Source organism: Salvelinus alpinus, chromosome 15, assembly GCF_045679555.1.
Source record: "Salvelinus alpinus chromosome 15, SLU_Salpinus.1, whole genome shotgun sequence".
Lineage (NCBI taxonomy): Eukaryota > Metazoa > Chordata > Actinopteri > Salmoniformes > Salmonidae > Salvelinus > Salvelinus alpinus.
The window spans coordinates 2,706,844-2,724,358 of record NC_092100.1 but is presented as its reverse complement, the minus strand read 5'-3'; the positions used below and the strand labels follow the sequence as shown (position 1 = coordinate 2,724,358).

Here is a 17,515-nt window from a genome sequence, read left to right as displayed (position 1 = left end):
TGTGGCCTTGTTACAGGCTGTCCTGTCCATGTTTGTGGCCTTGTGACAGGCTGTCATGTCCATGTTTGTGGCCTTGTTACAGGCTGTCCTGTCCATGTTTGTGGCCTTGTTACAGGCTGTCCTGTCCATGTTTGTGGCCTTGTTACAGGCTGTCATGTCCATGTTTGTGGCCTTGTTACAGGCTGTCATGTATATTTTCTATGTCCATGTTTGTGGCCTTGTTACAGGCTGTCCTGTCCATGTTTGTGGCCTTGTTACAGGCTGTCATGTATATAGTCTATGTCCATGTTTGTTGCCTTGTTACAGGCTGTCATGTATATTTTCTACGTCCATGTTTGTGGCCTTGTTACAGGCTGTCATGTCCATGTTTGTGGCCTTGTTACAGGCTGTCCTGTCCATGTTTGTGGCCTTGTTACAGGCTGTCCTGTCCATGTTTGTGGCCTTGTTACAGGGTGTCATGTATATTTTCTACGTCCATGTTTGTGGCCTTGTTACAGGCTGTCCTGTCCATGTTTGTGGCCTTGTTACAGGCTGTCCTGTCCATGTTTGTGGCCTTGTTACAGGCTGTCCTGTCCATGTTTGTGGCCTTGTTACAGGCTGTCCTGTCCATGTTTGTGGCCTTGTTACAGGCTGTCCTGTCCATGTTTGTGGCCTTGTTACAGGCTGTCCTGTCCATGTTTGTGGCCTTGTTACAGGCTGTCCTGTCCATGTTTGTGGCCTTGTGACAGGCTGTCATGTCCATGTTTGTGGCCTTGTGACAGGCTGTCCTGTCCATGTTTGTGGCCTTGTTACAGGCTGTCCTGTCCATGTTTGTGGCCTTGTTACAGGATGTCCTGTCCATGTTTGTGGCCTTGTTACAGGCTGTCCTGTCCATGTTTGTGGCCTTGTGACAGGCTGTCCTGTCCATGTTTGTGGCCTTGTGACAGGCTGTCCTGTCCATGTTTGTGGCCTTGTTACAGGCTGTCCTGTCCATGTTTGTGGCCTTGTTACAGGCTGTCCTGTCCATGTTTGTGGCCTTGTGACAGGCTGTCATGTCCATGTTTGTGGCCTTGTTACAGGCTGTCCTGTCCATGTTTGTGGCCTTGTTACAGGCTGTCCTGTCCATGTTTGTGGCCTTGTTACAGGCTGTCCTGTCCATGTTTGTGGCCTTGTTACAGGCTGTCCTGTCCATGTTTGTGGCCTTGTTACAGGCTGTCCTGTCCATGTTTGTGGCCTTGTGACAGGCTGTCCTGTCCATGTTTGTGGCCTTGTGACAGGCTGTCATGTCCATGTTTGTGGCCTTGTTACAGGCTGTCCTGTCCATGTTTGTGGCCTTGTTACAGGCTGTCATGTATATTTTCTACGTCCATGTTTGTGGCCTTGTTACAGGCTGTCCTGTCCATGTTTGTGGCCTTGTTACAGGCTGTCATGTATATTTTCTACGTCCATGTTTGTGGCCTTGTTACAGGCTGTCCTGTCCATGTTTGTGGCCTTGTGACAGGCTGTCATGTCCATGTTTGTGGCCTTGTGACAGGCTGTCCTGTCCATGTTTGTGGCCTTGTTACAGGCTGTCCTGTCCATGTTTGTGGCCTTGTGACAGGCTGTCATGTCCATGTTTGTGGCCTTGTTACAGGCTGTCCTGTCCATGTTTGTGGCCTTGTTACAGGCTGTCCTGTCCATGTTTGTGGCCTTGTTACAGGCTGTCATGTCCATGTTTGTGGCCTTGTTACAGGCTGTCATGTATATTTTCTATGTCCATGTTTGTGGCCTTGTTACAGGCTGTCCTGTCCATGTTTGTGGCCTTGTTACAGGCTGTCATGTATATAGTCTACGTCCATGTTTGTTGCCTTGTTACAGGCTGTCATGTATATTTTCTACGTCCATGTTTGTGGCCTTGTTACAGGCTGTCCTGTCCATGTTTGTGGCCTTGTTACAGGCTGTCCTGTCCATGTTTGTGGCCTTGTTACAGGCTGTCATGTATATTTTCTACGTCCATGTTTGATCCCTTGTTACAGGCTGTCCTGTCCATGTTTGTGGCCTTGTTACAGGCTGTCCTGTCCATGTTTGTGGCCTTGTTACAGGCTGTCCTGTCCATGTTTGTGGCCTTGTTACAGGCTGTCCTGTCCATGTTTGTGGCCTTGTTACAGGCTGTCCTGTCCATGTTTGTGGCCTTGTTACAGGCTGTCCTGTCCATGTTTGTGGCCTTGTTACAGGCTGTCCTGTCCATGTTTGTGGCCTTGTTACAGGATGTCCTGTCCATGTTTGTGGCCTTGTTACAGGCTGTCCTGTCCATGTTTGTGGCCTTGTTACAGGCTGTCCTGTCCATGTTTGTGGCCTTGTTACAGGCTGTCCTGTCCATGTTTGTGGCCTTGTGACAGGCTGTCATGTCCATGTTTGTGGCCTTGTTACAGGCTGTCCTGTCCATGTTTGTGGCCTTGTTACAGGCTGTCATGTATATTTTCTACGTCCATGTTTGTGGCCTTGTTACAGGCTGTCCTGTCCATGTTTGTGGCCTTGTGACAGGCTGTCATGTCCATGTTTGTGGCCTTGTTACAGGCTGTCCTGTCCATGTTTGTGGCCTTGTGACAGGCTGTCATGTCCATGTTTGTGGCCTTGTTACAGGCTGTCCTGTCCATGTTTGTGGCCTTGTTACAGGCTGTCCTGTCCATGTTTGTGGCCTTGTTACAGGCTGTCCTGTCCATGTTTGTGTCGTTGTTACAGGCTGTCCTGTCCATGTTTGTGGCCTTGTTACAGGCTGTCATGTATATAGTCTACGTCCATGTTTGTGGCCTTGTTACAGGCTGTCCTGTCCATGTTTGTGGCCTTGTTACAGGCTGTCCTGTCCATGTTTGTGGCCTTGTTACAGGCTGTCCTGTCCATGTTTGTGGCCTTGTTACAGGCTGTCATGTCCATGTTTGTGGCCTTGTTACAGGCTGTCCTGTCCATGTTTGTGTCGTTGTTACAGGCTGTCCTGTCCATGTTTGTGGCCTTGTTACAGGCTGTCATGTATATAGTCTACGTCCATGTTTGTGGCCTTGTTACAGGCTGTCCTGTCCATGTTTGTGGCCTTGTTACAGGCTGTTATGTATATAGTCTACGTCCATGTTTGTGGCCTTGTTACAGGCTGTCCTGTCCATGTTTGTGGCCTTGTTACAGGCTGTCCTGTCCATGTTTGTGGCCTTGTTACAGGCTGTCAGTTATATTTTCTACGTCCATGTTTGTGGCCTTGTTACAGGCTGTCCTGTCCATGTTTGTGGCCTTGTGACAGGCTGTCATGTCCATGTTTGTGGCCTTGTTACAGGCTGTCCTGTCCATGTTTGTGGCCTTGTTACAGGCTGTCCTGTCCATGTTTGTGGCCTTGTTACAGGCTGTCATGTCCATGTTTGTGGCCTTGTTACAGGCTGTCATGTATATTTTCTATGTCCATGTTTGTGGCCTTGTTACAGGCTGTCCTGTCCATGTTTGTGGCCTTGTTACAGGCTGTCATGTATATAGTCTACGTCCATGTTTGTTGCCTTGTTACAGGCTGTCATGTATATTTTCTACGTCCATGTTTGTGGCCTTGTTACAGGCTGTCCTGTCCATGTTTGTGGCCTTGTTACAGGCTGTCCTGTCCATGTTTGTGGCCTTGTTACAGGCTGTCATGTATATTTTCTACGTCCATGTTTGTGGCCTTGTTACAGGCTGTCCTGTCCATGTTTGTGGCCTTGTTACAGGCTGTCCTGTCCATGTTTGTGGCCTTGTTACAGGCTGTCCTGTCCATGTTTGTGGCCTTGTTACAGGCTGTCCTGTCCATGTTTGTGGCCTTGTTACAGGCTGTCCTGTCCATGTTTGTGGCCTTGTTACAGGCTGTCCTGTCCATGTTTGTGGCCTTGTTACAGGCTGTCCTGTCCATGTTTGTGGCCTTGTTACAGGATGTCCTGTCCATGTTTGTGGCCTTGTTACAGGCTGTCCTGTCCATGTTTGTGGCCTTGTTACAGGCTGTCCTGTCCATGTTTGTGGCCTTGTTACAGGCTGTCCTGTCCATGTTTGTGGCCTTGTGACAGGCTGTCATGTCCATGTTTGTGGCCTTGTTACAGGCTGTCCTGTCCATGTTTGTGGCCTTGTTACAGGCTGTCATGTATATTTTCTACGTCCATGTTTGTGGCCTTGTTACAGGCTGTCCTGTCCATGTTTGTGGCCTTGTAACAGGCTGTCCTGTCCATGTTTGTGGCCTTGTTACAGGCTGTCCTGTCCATGTTTGTGGCCTTGTGACAGGCTGTCATGTCCATGTTTGTGGCCTTGTTACAGGCTGTCCTGTCCATGTTTGTGGCCTTGTGACAGGCTGTCATGTCCATGTTTGTGGCCTTGTTACAGGCTGTCCTGTCCATGTTTGTGGCCTTGTTACAGGCTGTCCTGTCCATGTTTGTGGCCTTGTTACAGGCTGTCCTGTCCATGTTTGTGTCGTTGTTACAGGCTGTCCTGTCCATGTTTGTGGCCTTGTTACAGGCTGTCATGTATATAGTCTACGTCCATGTTTGTGGCCTTGTTACAGGCTGTCCTGTCCATGTTTGTGGCCTTGTTACAGGCTGTCCTGTCCATGTTTGTGGCCTTGTTACAGGCTGTCCTGTCCATGTTTGTGGCCTTGTTACAGGCTGTCATGTCCATGTTTGTGGCCTTGTTACAGGCTGTCCTGTCCATGTTTGTGTCGTTGTTACAGGCTGTCCTGTCCATGTTTGTGGCCTTGTTACAGGCTGTCATGTATATAGTCTACGTCCATGTTTGTGGCCTTGTTACAGGCTGTCCTGTCCATGTTTGTGGCCTTGTTACAGGCTGTCATGTATATAGTCTACGTCCATGTTTGTGGCCTTGTTACAGGCTGTCCTGTCCATGTTTGTGGCCTTGTTACAGGCTGTCCTGTCCATGTTTGTGGCCTTGTTACAGGCTGTCAGTTATATTTTCTACGTCCATGTTTGTGGCCTTGTTACAGGCTGTCCTGTCCATGTTTGTGGCCTTGTGACAGGCTGTCATGTCCATGTTTGTGGCCTTGTTACAGGCTGTCCTGTCCATGTTTGTGGCCTTGTTACAGGCTGTCCTGTCCATGTTTGTGGCCTTGTTACAGGCTGTCCTGTCCATGTTTGTGGCCTTGTTACAGGCTGTCCTGTCCATGTTTGTGGCCTTGTGACAGGCTGTCATGTCCATGTTGGTGGCCTTGTGACAGGCTGTCCTGTCCATGTTTGTGGCCTTGTTACAGGCTGTCCTGTCCATGTTTGTGGCCTTGTTACAGGATGTCCTGTCCATGTTTGTGGCCTTGTTACAGGCTGTCCTGTCCATGTTTGTGGCCTTGTGACAGGCTGTCCTGTCCATGTTTGTGGCCTTGTGACAGGCTGTCCTGTCCATGTTTGTGGCCTTGTTACAGGCTGTCCTGTCCATGTTTGTGGCCTTGTTACAGGCTGTCCTGTCCATGTTTGTGGCCTTGTGACAGGCTGTCATGTCCATGTTTGTGGCCTTGTTACAGGCTGTCCTGTCCATGTTTGTGGCCTTGTTACAGGCTGTCCTGTCCATGTTTGTGGCCTTGTTACAGGCTGTCCTGTCCATGTTTGTGGCCTTGTTACAGGCTGTCCTGTCCATGTTTGTGGCCTTGTTACAGGCTGTCCTGTCCATGTTTGTGGCCTTGTGACAGGCTGTCCTGTCCATGTTTGTGGCCTTGTGACAGGCTGTCATGTCCATGTTTGTGGCCTTGTTACAGGCTGTCCTGTCCATGTTTGTGGCCTTGTTACAGGCTGTCATGTATATTTTCTACGTCCATGTTTGTGGCCTTGTTACAGGCTGTCCTGTCCATGTTTGTGGCCTTGTGACAGGCTGTCATGTCCATGTTTGTGGCCTTGTTACAGGCTGTCCTGTCCATGTTTGTGGCCTTGTGACAGGCTGTCATGTCCATGTTTGTGGCCTTGTTACAGGCTGTCCTGTCCATGTTTGTGGCCTTGTTACAGGCTGTCCTGTCCATGTTTGTGGCCTTGTTACAGGCTGTCATGTCCATGTTTGTGGCCTTGTTACAGGCTGTCATGTATATTTTCTATGTCCATGTTTGTGGCCTTGTTACAGGCTGTCCTGTCCATGTTTGTGGCCTTGTTACAGGCTGTCATGTATATAGTCTACGTCCATGTTTGTTGCCTTGTTACAGGCTGTCATGTATATTTTCTACGTCCATGTTTGTGGCCTTGTTAAAGGCTGTCCTGTCCATGTTTGTGGCCTTGTTACAGGCTGTCCTGTCCATGTTTGTGGCCTTGTTACAGGCTGTCATGTATATTTTCTACGTCCATGTTTGTGGCCTTGTTACAGGCTGTCCTGTCCATGTTTGTGGCCTTGTTACAGGCTGTCCTGTCCATGTTTGTGGCCTTGTTACAGGCTGTCCTGTCCATGTTTGTGGCCTTGTTACAGGCTGTCCTGTCCATGTTTGTGGCCTTGTTACAGGCTGTCCTGTCCATGTTTGTGGCCTTGTTACAGGCTGTCCTGTCCATGTTTGTGGCCTTGTTACAGGCTGTCCTGTCCATGTTTGTGGCCTTGTTACAGGATGTCCTGTCCATGTTTGTGGCCTTGTTACAGGCTGTCCTGTCCATGTTTGTGGCCTTGTTACAGGCTGTCCTGTCCATGTTTGTGGCCTTGTTACAGGCTGTCCTGTCCATGTTTGTGGCCTTGTGACAGGCTGTCATGTCCATGTTTGTGGCCTTGTTACAGGCTGTCCTGTCCATGTTTGTGGCCTTGTTACAGGCTGTCATGTATATTTTCTACGTCCATGTTTGTGGCCTTGTTACAGGCTGTCCTGTCCATGTTTGTGGCCTTGTGACAGGCTGTCATGTCCATGTTTGTGGCCTTGTTACAGGCTGTCCTGTCCATGTTTGTGGCCTTGTGACAGGCTGTCATGTCCATGTTTGTGGCCTTGTTACAGGCTGTCCTGTCCATGTTTGTGGCCTTGTTACAGGCTGTCCTGTCCATGTTTGTGGCCTTGTTACAGGCTGTCCTGTCCATGTTTGTGTCGTTGTTACAGGCTGTCCTGTCCATGTTTGTGGCCTTGTTACAGGCTGTCATGTATATAGTCTACGTCCATGTTTGTGGCCTTGTTACAGGCTGTCCTGTCCATGTTTGTGGCCTTGTTACAGGCTGTCCTGTCCATGTTTGTGGCCTTGTTACAGGCTGTCCTGTCCATGTTTGTGGCCTTGTTACAGGCTGTCATGTCCATGTTTGTGGCCTTGTTACAGGCTGTCCTGTCCATGTTTGTGTCGTTGTTACAGGCTGTCCTGTCCATGTTTGTGGCCTTGTTACAGGCTGTCATGTATATAGTCTACGTCCATGTTTGTGGCCTTGTTACAGGCTGTCCTGTCCATGTTTGTGGCCTTGTTACAGGCTGTCATGTATATAGTCTACGTCCATGTTTGTGGCCTTGTTACAGGCTGTCCTGTCCATGTTTGTGGCCTTGTTACAGGCTGTCCTGTCCATGTTTGTGGCCTTGTTACAGGCTGTCAGTTATATTTTCTACGTCCATGTTTGTGGCCTTGTTACAGGCTGTCCTGTCCATGTTTGTGGCCTTGTGACAGGCTGTCATGTCCATGTTTGTGGCCTTGTTACAGGCTGTCCTGTCCATGTTTGTGGCCTTGTTACAGGCTGTCCTGTCCATGTTTGTGGCCTTGTTACAGGCTGTCATGTCCATGTTTGTGGCCTTGTTACAGGCTGTCATGTATATTTTCTATGTCCATGTTTGTGGCCTTGTTACAGGCTGTCCTGTCCATGTTTGTGGCCTTGTTACAGGCTGTCATGTATATAGTCTACGTCCATGTTTGTTGCCTTGTTACAGGCTGTCATGTATATTTTCTACGTCCATGTTTGTGGCCTTGTTACAGGCTGTCCTGTCCATGTTTGTGGCCTTGTTACAGGCTGTCCTGTCCATGTTTGTGGCCTTGTTACAGGCTGTCATGTATATTTTCTACGTCCATGTTTGTGGCCTTGTTACAGGCTGTCCTGTCCATGTTTGTGGCCTTGTTACAGGCTGTCCTGTCCATGTTTGTGGCCTTGTTACAGGCTGTCCTGTCCATGTTTGTGGCCTTGTTACAGGCTGTCCTGTCCATGTTTGTGGCCTTGTTACAGGCTGTCCTGTCCATGTTTGTGGCCTTGTTACAGGCTGTCCTGTCCATGTTTGTGGCCTTGTTACAGGCTGTCCTGTCCATGTTTGTGGCCTTGTTACAGGCTGTCCTGTCCATGTTTGTGGCCTTGTTACAGGATGTCCTGTCCATGTTTGTGGCCTTGTTACAGGCTGTCCTGTCCATGTTTGTGGCCTTGTTACAGGCTGTCCTGTCCATGTTTGTGGCCTTGTTACAGGCTGTCCTGTCCATGTTTGTGGCCTTGTGACAGGCTGTCCTGTCCATGTTTGTGGCCTTGTTACAGGCTGTCCTGTCCATGTTTGTGGCCTTGTTACAGGCTGTCATGTCCATGTTTGTGGCCTTGTTACAGGCTGTCATGTATATTTTCTATGTCCATGTTTGTGGCCTTGTTACAGGCTGTCCTGTCCATGTTTGTGGCCTTGTTACAGGCTGTCATGTATATAGTCTACGTCCATGTTTGTTGCCTTGTTACAGGCTGTCATGTATATTTTCTACGTCCATGTTTGTGGCCTTGTTACAGGCTGTCCTGTCCATGTTTGTGGCCTTGTTACAGGCTGTCCTGTCCATGTTTGTGGCCTTGTTACAGGCTGTCATGTATATTTTCTACGTCCATGTTTGTGGCCTTGTTACAGGCTGTCCTGTCCATGTTTGTGGCCTTGTTACAGGCTGTCCTGTCCATGTTTGTGGCCTTGTTACAGGCTGTCCTGTCCATGTTTGTGGCCTTGTTACAGGCTGTCCTGTCCATGTTTGTGGCCTTGTTACAGGCTGTCCTGTCCATGTTTGTGGCCTTGTTACAGGCTGTCCTGTCCATGTTTGTGGCCTTGTTACAGGCTTTCCTGTCCATGTTTGTGGCCTTGTTACAGGATGTCCTGTCCATGTTTGTGGCCTTGTTACAGGCTGTCCTGTCCATGTTTGTGGCCTTGTTACAGGCTGTCCTGTCCATGTTTGTGGCCTTGTTACAGGCTGTCCTGTCCATGTTTGTGGCCTTGTGACAGGCTGTCATGTCCATGTTTGTGGCCTTGTTACAGGCTGTCCTGTCCATGTTTGTGGCCTTGTTACAGGCTGTCATGTATATTTTCTACGTCCATGTTTGTGGCCTTGTTACAGGCTGTCCTGTCCATGTTTGTGGCCTTGTGACAGGCTGTCATGTCCATGTTTGTGGCCTTGTTACAGGCTGTCCTGTCCATGTTTGTGGCCTTGTGACAGGCTGTCATGTCCATGTTTGTGGCCTTGTTACAGGCTGTCCTGTCCATGTTTGTGGCCTTGTTACAGGCTGTCCTGTCCATGTTTGTGGCCTTGTTACAGGCTGTCCTGTCCATGTTTGTGTCGTTGTTACAGGCTGTCCTGTCCATGTTTGTGGCCTTGTTACAGGCTGTCATGTATATAGTCTACGTCCATGTTTGTGGCCTTGTTACAGGCTGTCCTGTCCATGTTTGTGGCCTTGTTACAGGCTGTCCTGTCCATGTTTGTGGCCTTGTTACAGGCTGTCCTGTCCATGTTTGTGGCCTTGTTACAGGCTGTCATGTCCATGTTTGTGGCCTTGTTACAGGCTGTCCTGTCCATGTTTGTGTCGTTGTTACAGGCTGTCCTGTCCATGTTTGTGGCCTTGTTACAGGCTGTCATGTATATAGTCTACGTCCATGTTTGTGGCCTTGTTACAGGCTGTCCTGTCCATGTTTGTGGCCTTGTTACAGGCTGTCATGTATATAGTCTACGTCCATGTTTGTGGCCTTGTTACAGGCTGTCCTGTCCATGTTTGTGGCCTTGTTACAGGCTGTCCTGTCCATGTTTGTGGCCTTGTTACAGGCTGTCAGTTATATTTTCTACGTCCATGTTTGTGGCCTTGTTACAGGCTGTCCTGTCCATGTTTGTGGCCTTGTGACAGGCTGTCATGTCCATGTTTGTGGCCTTGTTACAGGCTGTCCTGTCCATGTTTGTGGCCTTGTTACAGGCTGTCCTGTCCATGTTTGTGGCCTTGTTACAGGCTGTCATGTCCATGTTTGTGGCCTTGTTACAGGCTGTCATGTATATTTTCTATGTCCATGTTTGTGGCCTTGTTACAGGCTGTCCTGTCCATGTTTGTGGCCTTGTTACAGGCTGTCATGTATATAGTCTACGTCCATGTTTGTTGCCTTGTTACAGGCTGTCATGTATATTTTCTACGTCCATGTTTGTGGCCTTGTTACAGGCTGTCCTGTCCATGTTTGTGGCCTTGTTACAGGCTGTCCTGTCCATGTTTGTGGCCTTGTTACAGGCTGTCATGTATATTTTCTACGTCCATGTTTGTGGCCTTGTTACAGGCTGTCCTGTCCATGTTTGTGGCCTTGTTACAGGCTGTCCTGTCCATGTTTGTGGCCTTGTTACAGGCTGTCCTGTCCATGTTTGTGGCCTTGTTACAGGCTGTCCTGTCCATGTTTGTGGCCTTGTTACAGGCTGTCCTGTCCATGTTTGTGGCCTTGTTACAGGCTGTCCTGTCCATGTTTGTGGCCTTGTTACAGGCTGTCCTGTCCATGTTTGTGGCCTTGTTACAGGCTGTCCTGTCCATGTTTGTGGCCTTGTTACAGGATGTCCTGTCCATGTTTGTGGCCTTGTTACAGGCTGTCCTGTCCATGTTTGTGGCCTTGTTACAGGCTGTCCTGTCCATGTTTGTGGCCTTGTTACAGGCTGTCCTGTCCATGTTTGTGGCCTTGTGACAGGCTGTCATGTCCATGTTTGTGGCCTTGTTACAGGCTGTCCTGTCCATGTTTGTGGCCTTGTTACAGGCTGTCATGTATATTTTCTACGTCCATGTTTGTGGCCTTGTTACAGGCTGTCCTGTCCATGTTTGTGGCCTTGTTACAGGCTGTCCTGTCCATGTTTGTGGCCTTGTTACAGGCTGTCCTGTCCATGTTTGTGGCCTTGTGACAGGCTGTCATGTCCATGTTTGTGGCCTTGTTACAGGCTGTCCTGTCCATGTTTGTGGCCTTGTGACAGGCTGTCATGTCCATGTTTGTGGCCTTGTTACAGGCTGTCCTGTCCATGTTTGTGGCCTTGTTACAGGCTGTCCTGTCCATGTTTGTGGCCTTGTTACAGGCTGTCCTGTCCATGTTTGTGTCGTTGTTACAGGCTGTCCTGTCCATGTTTGTGGCCTTGTTACAGGCTGTCATGTATATAGTCTACGTCCATGTTTGTGGCCTTGTTACAGGCTGTCCTGTCCATGTTTGTGGCCTTGTTACAGGCTGTCCTGTCCATGTTTGTGGCCTTGTTACAGGCTGTCCTGTCCATGTTTGTGGCCTTGTTACAGGCTGTCATGTCCATGTTTGTGGCCTTGTTACAGGCTGTCCTGTCCATGTTTGTGTCGTTGTTACAGGCTGTCCTGTCCATGTTTGTGGCCTTGTTACAGGCTGTCATGTATATAGTCTACGTCCATGTTTGTGGCCTTGTTACAGGCTGTCCTGTCCATGTTTGTGGCCTTGTTACAGGCTGTCATGTATATAGTCTACGTCCATGTTTGTGGCATTGTTACAGGCTGTCCTGTCCATGTTTGTGGCCTTGTTACAGGCTGTCCTGTCCATGTTTGTGGCCTTGTTACAGGCTGTCAGTTATATTTTCTACGTCCATGTTTGTGGCCTTGTTACAGGCTGTCCTGTCCTTGTTTGTGGCCTTGTGACAGGCTGTCATGTCCATGTTTGTGGCCTTGTTACAGGCTGTCCTGTCCATGTTTGTGGCCTTGTTACAGGCTGTCCTGTCCATGTTTGTGGCCTTGTTACAGGCTGTCCTGTCCATGTTTGTGTCGTTGTTACAGGCTGTCCTGTCCATGTTTGTGGCCTTGTTACAGGCTGTCATGTATATAGTCTACGTCCATGTTTGTGGCCTTGTTACAGGCTGTCCTGTCCATGTTTGTGGCCTTGTTACAGGCTGTCCTGTCCATGTTTGTGGCCTTGTTACAGGCTGTCCTGTCCATGTTTGTGGCCTTGTTACAGGCTGTCCTGTCCATGTTTGTGTCCTTGTTACAGGCTGTCCTGTCCATGTTTGTGTCCTTGTTACAGGCTGTCCTGTCCATGTTTGTGTCCTTGTTACAGGCTGTCATGTATATAGTCTACGTCCATGTTTGTGGCCTTGTTACAGGCTGTCCTGTCCATGTTTGTGGCCTTGTTACAGGCTGTCCTGTCCATGTTTGTGTCGTTGTTACAGGCTGTCCTGTCCATGTTTGTGGCCTTGTTACAGGCTGTCATGTATATAGTCTACGTCCATGTTTGTGGCCTTGTTACAGGCTGTCCTGTCCATGTTTGTGGCCTTGTTACAGGCTGTCCTGTCCATGTTTGTGGCCTTGTTACAGGCTGTCATGTATATAGTCTACGTCCATGTTTGTGGCCTTGTTACAGGCTGTCCTGTCCATGTTTGTGGCCTTGTTACAGGCTGTCCTGTCCATGTTTGTGGCCTTGTTACAGGCTGTCCTGTCCATGTTTGTGTCCTTGTTACAGGCTGTCCTGTCCATGTTTGTGGCCTTGTTACAGGCTGTCCTGTCCATGTTTGTGTCGTTGTTACTGGCTGTCCTGTATATCTTCTACGTCCATGTTTTACCATTGAGGGCGACTTTGGGAACAAGTGTTTAAATCGATACTTTGAAGTGCTATCCTCTGGGACATTATGTACCTGTACATCTGGCACATCCCCGACAAACCAACAAAGTAAATTCATAATAACAGTTAATTTAAGTTGATCTACTAAACCAGGATAGTTCCCTCAGTAACAGTTGCCAGGAATCCTGAGGTAAGTACAATATATCCTTCTATTGAGTCAAGTATTTAAAATGTACACTTTCCATTGAACACCAGAAAGAGACAGGAAGTTTAGAGGGTTTAGGGTTTAGTTTCAGAACCCGTTTGTGATCAACTGTCACAAGTTGCTGATACGTCTGCATACCACAGAGCTAACCAATGTCTGACAACTAGATTGGGACATTTTTGGTTATAAACTCCGAGAAACATCCCTTTTTCAGGACCCTGTCTTTCAAAGACAATTCATAACAATCCAAAAAAACTTCACAGATCTTCATTGTAAAGGGTTTAAACACTGTTTCCCATGCTTGTTCAATGAACCATAAACAATTAATGGGAACATGCACCTGTGGAACGGTCGTTAAGACACTAACAGCTTACAGACGGTAGGCAATTAAGGTCACAGTTATGAAAACTTAGGACACTAAAGAGGCCTTTTTACTGACTCTGAAAAACACCAAAATAAAGATGCCCAGAGTCCCTGCTCTTCTGCGTGAACGTGCCTTAGGCATGCTGCAAGGAGGCATGAGGACTGCAGATGCGGCCAGGGTGTCACGACTTCCGCCGAAGTCGGCTCCTCTCCTTGTTCGGGCGGCGTTCGACGTCACCGGCTTTCTAGCCATCGCCGCTCCATTTCTCATATGTCCATTTGTTTTGTCTTGTTATATTACACACCTGGTTTTCATTCCCTAACCACACTGCATGTATTTAGTCCTCTGTTCCCCTCCATGTCTTTGTGTGTAATTGTTTATTGTTATGTGGATATTGTCAGGCGCCATACTTTCGGACAGCTGATCGTCCTCGCAGTGGCAGACCACGTGTAACAACATCTGCACAGGATCGGTACATCAGAACATCACACCTGCGTGACAGATACAAGATGGCAACAACAACTGCCCGAGTTACACCAGGAACGCACAATCCCTCCATCAGTGCTCAGACTGTCCGCAATAGGCTGAGAGAGGCTGGATTGAGGGCTTGTAGGCTGTTGTCTGGTGAGGACCTGCCTTACATCACCGGCAACAATGGGCACAAACCCACCGCCGCTGGACCAGACAGGACTGGCAAAAAGTGCTCTTCACTGACGAGTCGCGGTTTTGCCTCACCAGGGGTGATGGTCGGATTTGCGTTTATCGTCGAAGGAATGAGCGTTACACCGAGGCCTGTACTCTGGAGCGGGAATGATTTGGAAGTGGAGGGTCCGTCATGGATCGGAGGGTGAGGGCGAGGGCCATTCCCCCCAGAAATGTCCGGGAACTTGCAGGTGCCTTGGTGGAAGAGTGGGGTAACATCTCACAACAAGAACTGGCAAATCTGGTGCAGTCTATGATGAGGAGATGCACTGCAGTACTTAATGCAGCTGGTGGCCACACCAGATACTGACTGTTACTTTTGATTTTGACCCCCCCTTTGTTCAGGGACACATTATTCCATTTCTGTTAGTCACATGTCTGTGGAACTTGTTCAGTTTAGGTCCCAGTTGTTGAATCTTGTTTTGTTCATACAAATATTGACACATGTTAACTTGGCTGAAAATAAACGCAGTTGACAGTGAGAGGACGTTTCTTTTCTTTTTTTGTTGCTGAGTTTAATAAAGGTCCCATATGTTGGAACTCTTTCAAAAACAGGAGTCCGTTTTGTAGAGGACATCCTCTTACGTGCCAATAGCTTTTAACAGGACTGTCTGACTTAAACCCTTTCAGCCCTTTGGGGAACGTAGTTTACCTCATGGGACACACTAATGATGTGTGCCAATAGCAATACGTACCGATAGCAGAGAACAGGCACATGACCAATAGGATGATAACACACCAGCCCACGTCCACGTTCATCTGTTTCTCCAGTTTACTGCGTTTGTAGCGGGGGCCATTGTTGTTCAGCATGGCTTTAGTCTCATGACCTACAACACAACTGGCTGTTAACACACACTTCATACAGGACAGGGACAGCATCCACAAAGCAGCTCAGAGTAGGTGCTGATCTCAGATCAGTTTCCCTTCTAGATCATAATGAATAGGATTATATGGACAGATCTTAGATCAGTTTTCTTTCTAGATCATAATGAATAGGATTATATGGACAGATCTCAGATCAGTTTTCCTTCTAGATCATAATGAATAGGATTATATGGACAGATCTCAGCTCAGTTTTCCTTCTAGATCATAATGAATAGGATTATATGGACAGATCTCAGATCAGTTTTATTTCTTAGATCATAATGAATAGGATTATATGGACAGATCTCAGATCAGTTTTCCTTCTTAGATCATAATGAATAGGATTATATGGACAGATCTCAGATCAGTTTTCCTTCTTAGATCCTAATGAATAGGATTATATGGACAGATCTCAGATCAGCACTCCACCTCAGAAATGTTATGGATATGGAGCCAGATGTCATACAGAGACTGGGTGTCGTAAAACAGAGGCTCCTTCTCTCCTTGCTCGCTTCCAAACCCCATTTGGAGGAGATGATCGGTCAAGGTCACGCCTCTCGAACCTTCTCCTCAAATGCGTTTTGAGAAGGAGGTGAGAGGATGAGAGGAAACTGAGGAAAGACTAATTGAGAGAGAGCCAGGGTGTATATCGGGCTGCCTTTACCTCTTTGACCTTGTCCTCCAATGCATTGTGATTGGGAGGAAAGGAGGTAAGGAGAAAGGAAAGAGCCGAGGTGTTTACCTGCATAGATGACTATCCCCACACACTCCTCTGTGTTACGGATAGTACAGCCCCGCAGCAGCAAGTTGTCTTTGTACAGGCCATCTCTTCTTCCACTGCGATGGGTACTGTTTACAGACAAGATTCAATCACTTTACATCACTGAGTAACATTACTGGATGACTAGGAGACACAAAATGTAGATATGATCAATTCCATCTAGAATAATATGCATATTATAATAGACCTCACTGCAAAGGTACATCCACAGATACTGTAGGGAAATCAACACGTAACATTCCTCTGAAACTATGCAGTGAACTCAGACCACTGTGTGTGTGTGTGTGTGTGTGTGTGTTGCACTGAACAGCGCAATAGATCTTCAAGCTGCAATGCATTGTAGGGATAGAGAGTCTAAGTAAGGTATATCAGAGGGATACACAGACTCTATATCCCCCTACCTTACTAAGACTCTATAACCCCCTACCTTACTAAGACTCTATAACCCCCTACCTTACTAAGACTCTATAACCCCCTACCTTACTAAGACTCTATAACCCCCTACTTTACTAAGACTCTATATCCCCCTACTTTACTAAGACTCTATATCCCCCTACCTTACTAAGACTCTATATCCCCCTACTTTACTAAGACTCTATATCCCCCTACCTTACTAAGACTCTATATCCCCCTACTTTACTAAGATTCTATATCCCCCTACTTTACTAAGACTCTATATCCCCCTACCTTACTAAGACTCTATAACCCCCTACTTTACTAAGACTCTATAAACCCCTACCTTACTAAGACTCTATAAACCCCTACCTTACTAAGACTCTATATCCCCCTACTTTACTAAGACTCTATATCCCCCTACTTTACTAAGACTCTATATCCCCCTACTTTACTAAGACTCTATATCCCCCTACCTTACTAAGACTCTATATCCCCCTACCTTACTAAGACTCTATATCCCCCTACTTTACTAAGACTCTATATCCCCCTACCTTACTAAGACTCTATAACCCCCTACCTTACTAAGACTCTATATCCCCCTACTTTACTAAGACTCTATATCCCCCTACCTTACTAAGACTCTATATCCCCCTACCTTACTAAGACTCTATATCCCCCTACTTTACTAAGACTCTATATCCCCCTACTTTACTAAGACTCTATATCCCCCTACCTTACTAAGACTCTATAACCCCCTACCTTACTAAGACTCTATATCCCCCTACTTTACTAAGACTCTATATCCCCCTACCTTACTAAGACTCTATAACCCCCTACCTTACTAAGACTCTATATCCCCCTACTTTACTAAGACTCTATATCCCCCTACCTTACTAAGACTCTATATCCCCCTACCTTACTAAGACTCTATATCCCCCTACTTTACTAAGACTCTATATCCCCCTACTTTACTAAGACTCTATATCCCCCTACCTTACTAAGACTCTATAACCCCCTACCTTACTAAGACTCTATATCCCCCTACTTTACTAAGACTCTATATCCCCCTACTTTACTAAGACTCTATATCCCCCTACCTTACTAAGACTCTATATCCCCCTACCTTACTAAGACTCTATATCCCCCTACCTTACTAAGACTCTATAACCCCCTACCTTACTAAGACTCTATATCCCCCTACCTTACTAAGACTCTATATCCCCCTACCTTACTAAGACTCTATAACCCCCTACCTTACTAAGACTCTATAACCCCCTACCTTACTAAGACTATATCCCCCTACCTTACTAAGACTCTATAACCCTCTGATATACCTTACTAAGACTCTATAACCCTCTGATATACCTTACTAAGACTCTATAACCCTCTATAACCCAACTATATACCCGACTGGGCATATCACGTTGTTCATTTCACTGGTCACCATTTTTTTATTATGAATTTTACCGGTAAATCCCCAGTCACGTGGAGTTTATTTACATACAAACAATGGCGAGTGACTTGAGC

General features: G+C 47.4%; 1 protein-coding gene across 1 annotated transcript in view; it reads right to left on the bottom strand.

The window, feature by feature from the left end:
* The window catches only part of atp10a (ATPase phospholipid transporting 10A), a gene marked incomplete at its 3' end in the record, with an annotated part of 110,602 nt that overhangs the window by 49,747 nt on the left and 43,340 nt on the right, over positions 1-17,515 (bottom strand). The window contains 2 exon segments of the mRNA XM_071342261.1: positions 14,643-14,774; positions 15,554-15,660. Of these exon segments, the coding sequence (XP_071198362.1) occupies positions 14,643-14,774; positions 15,554-15,660 (239 nt within the window).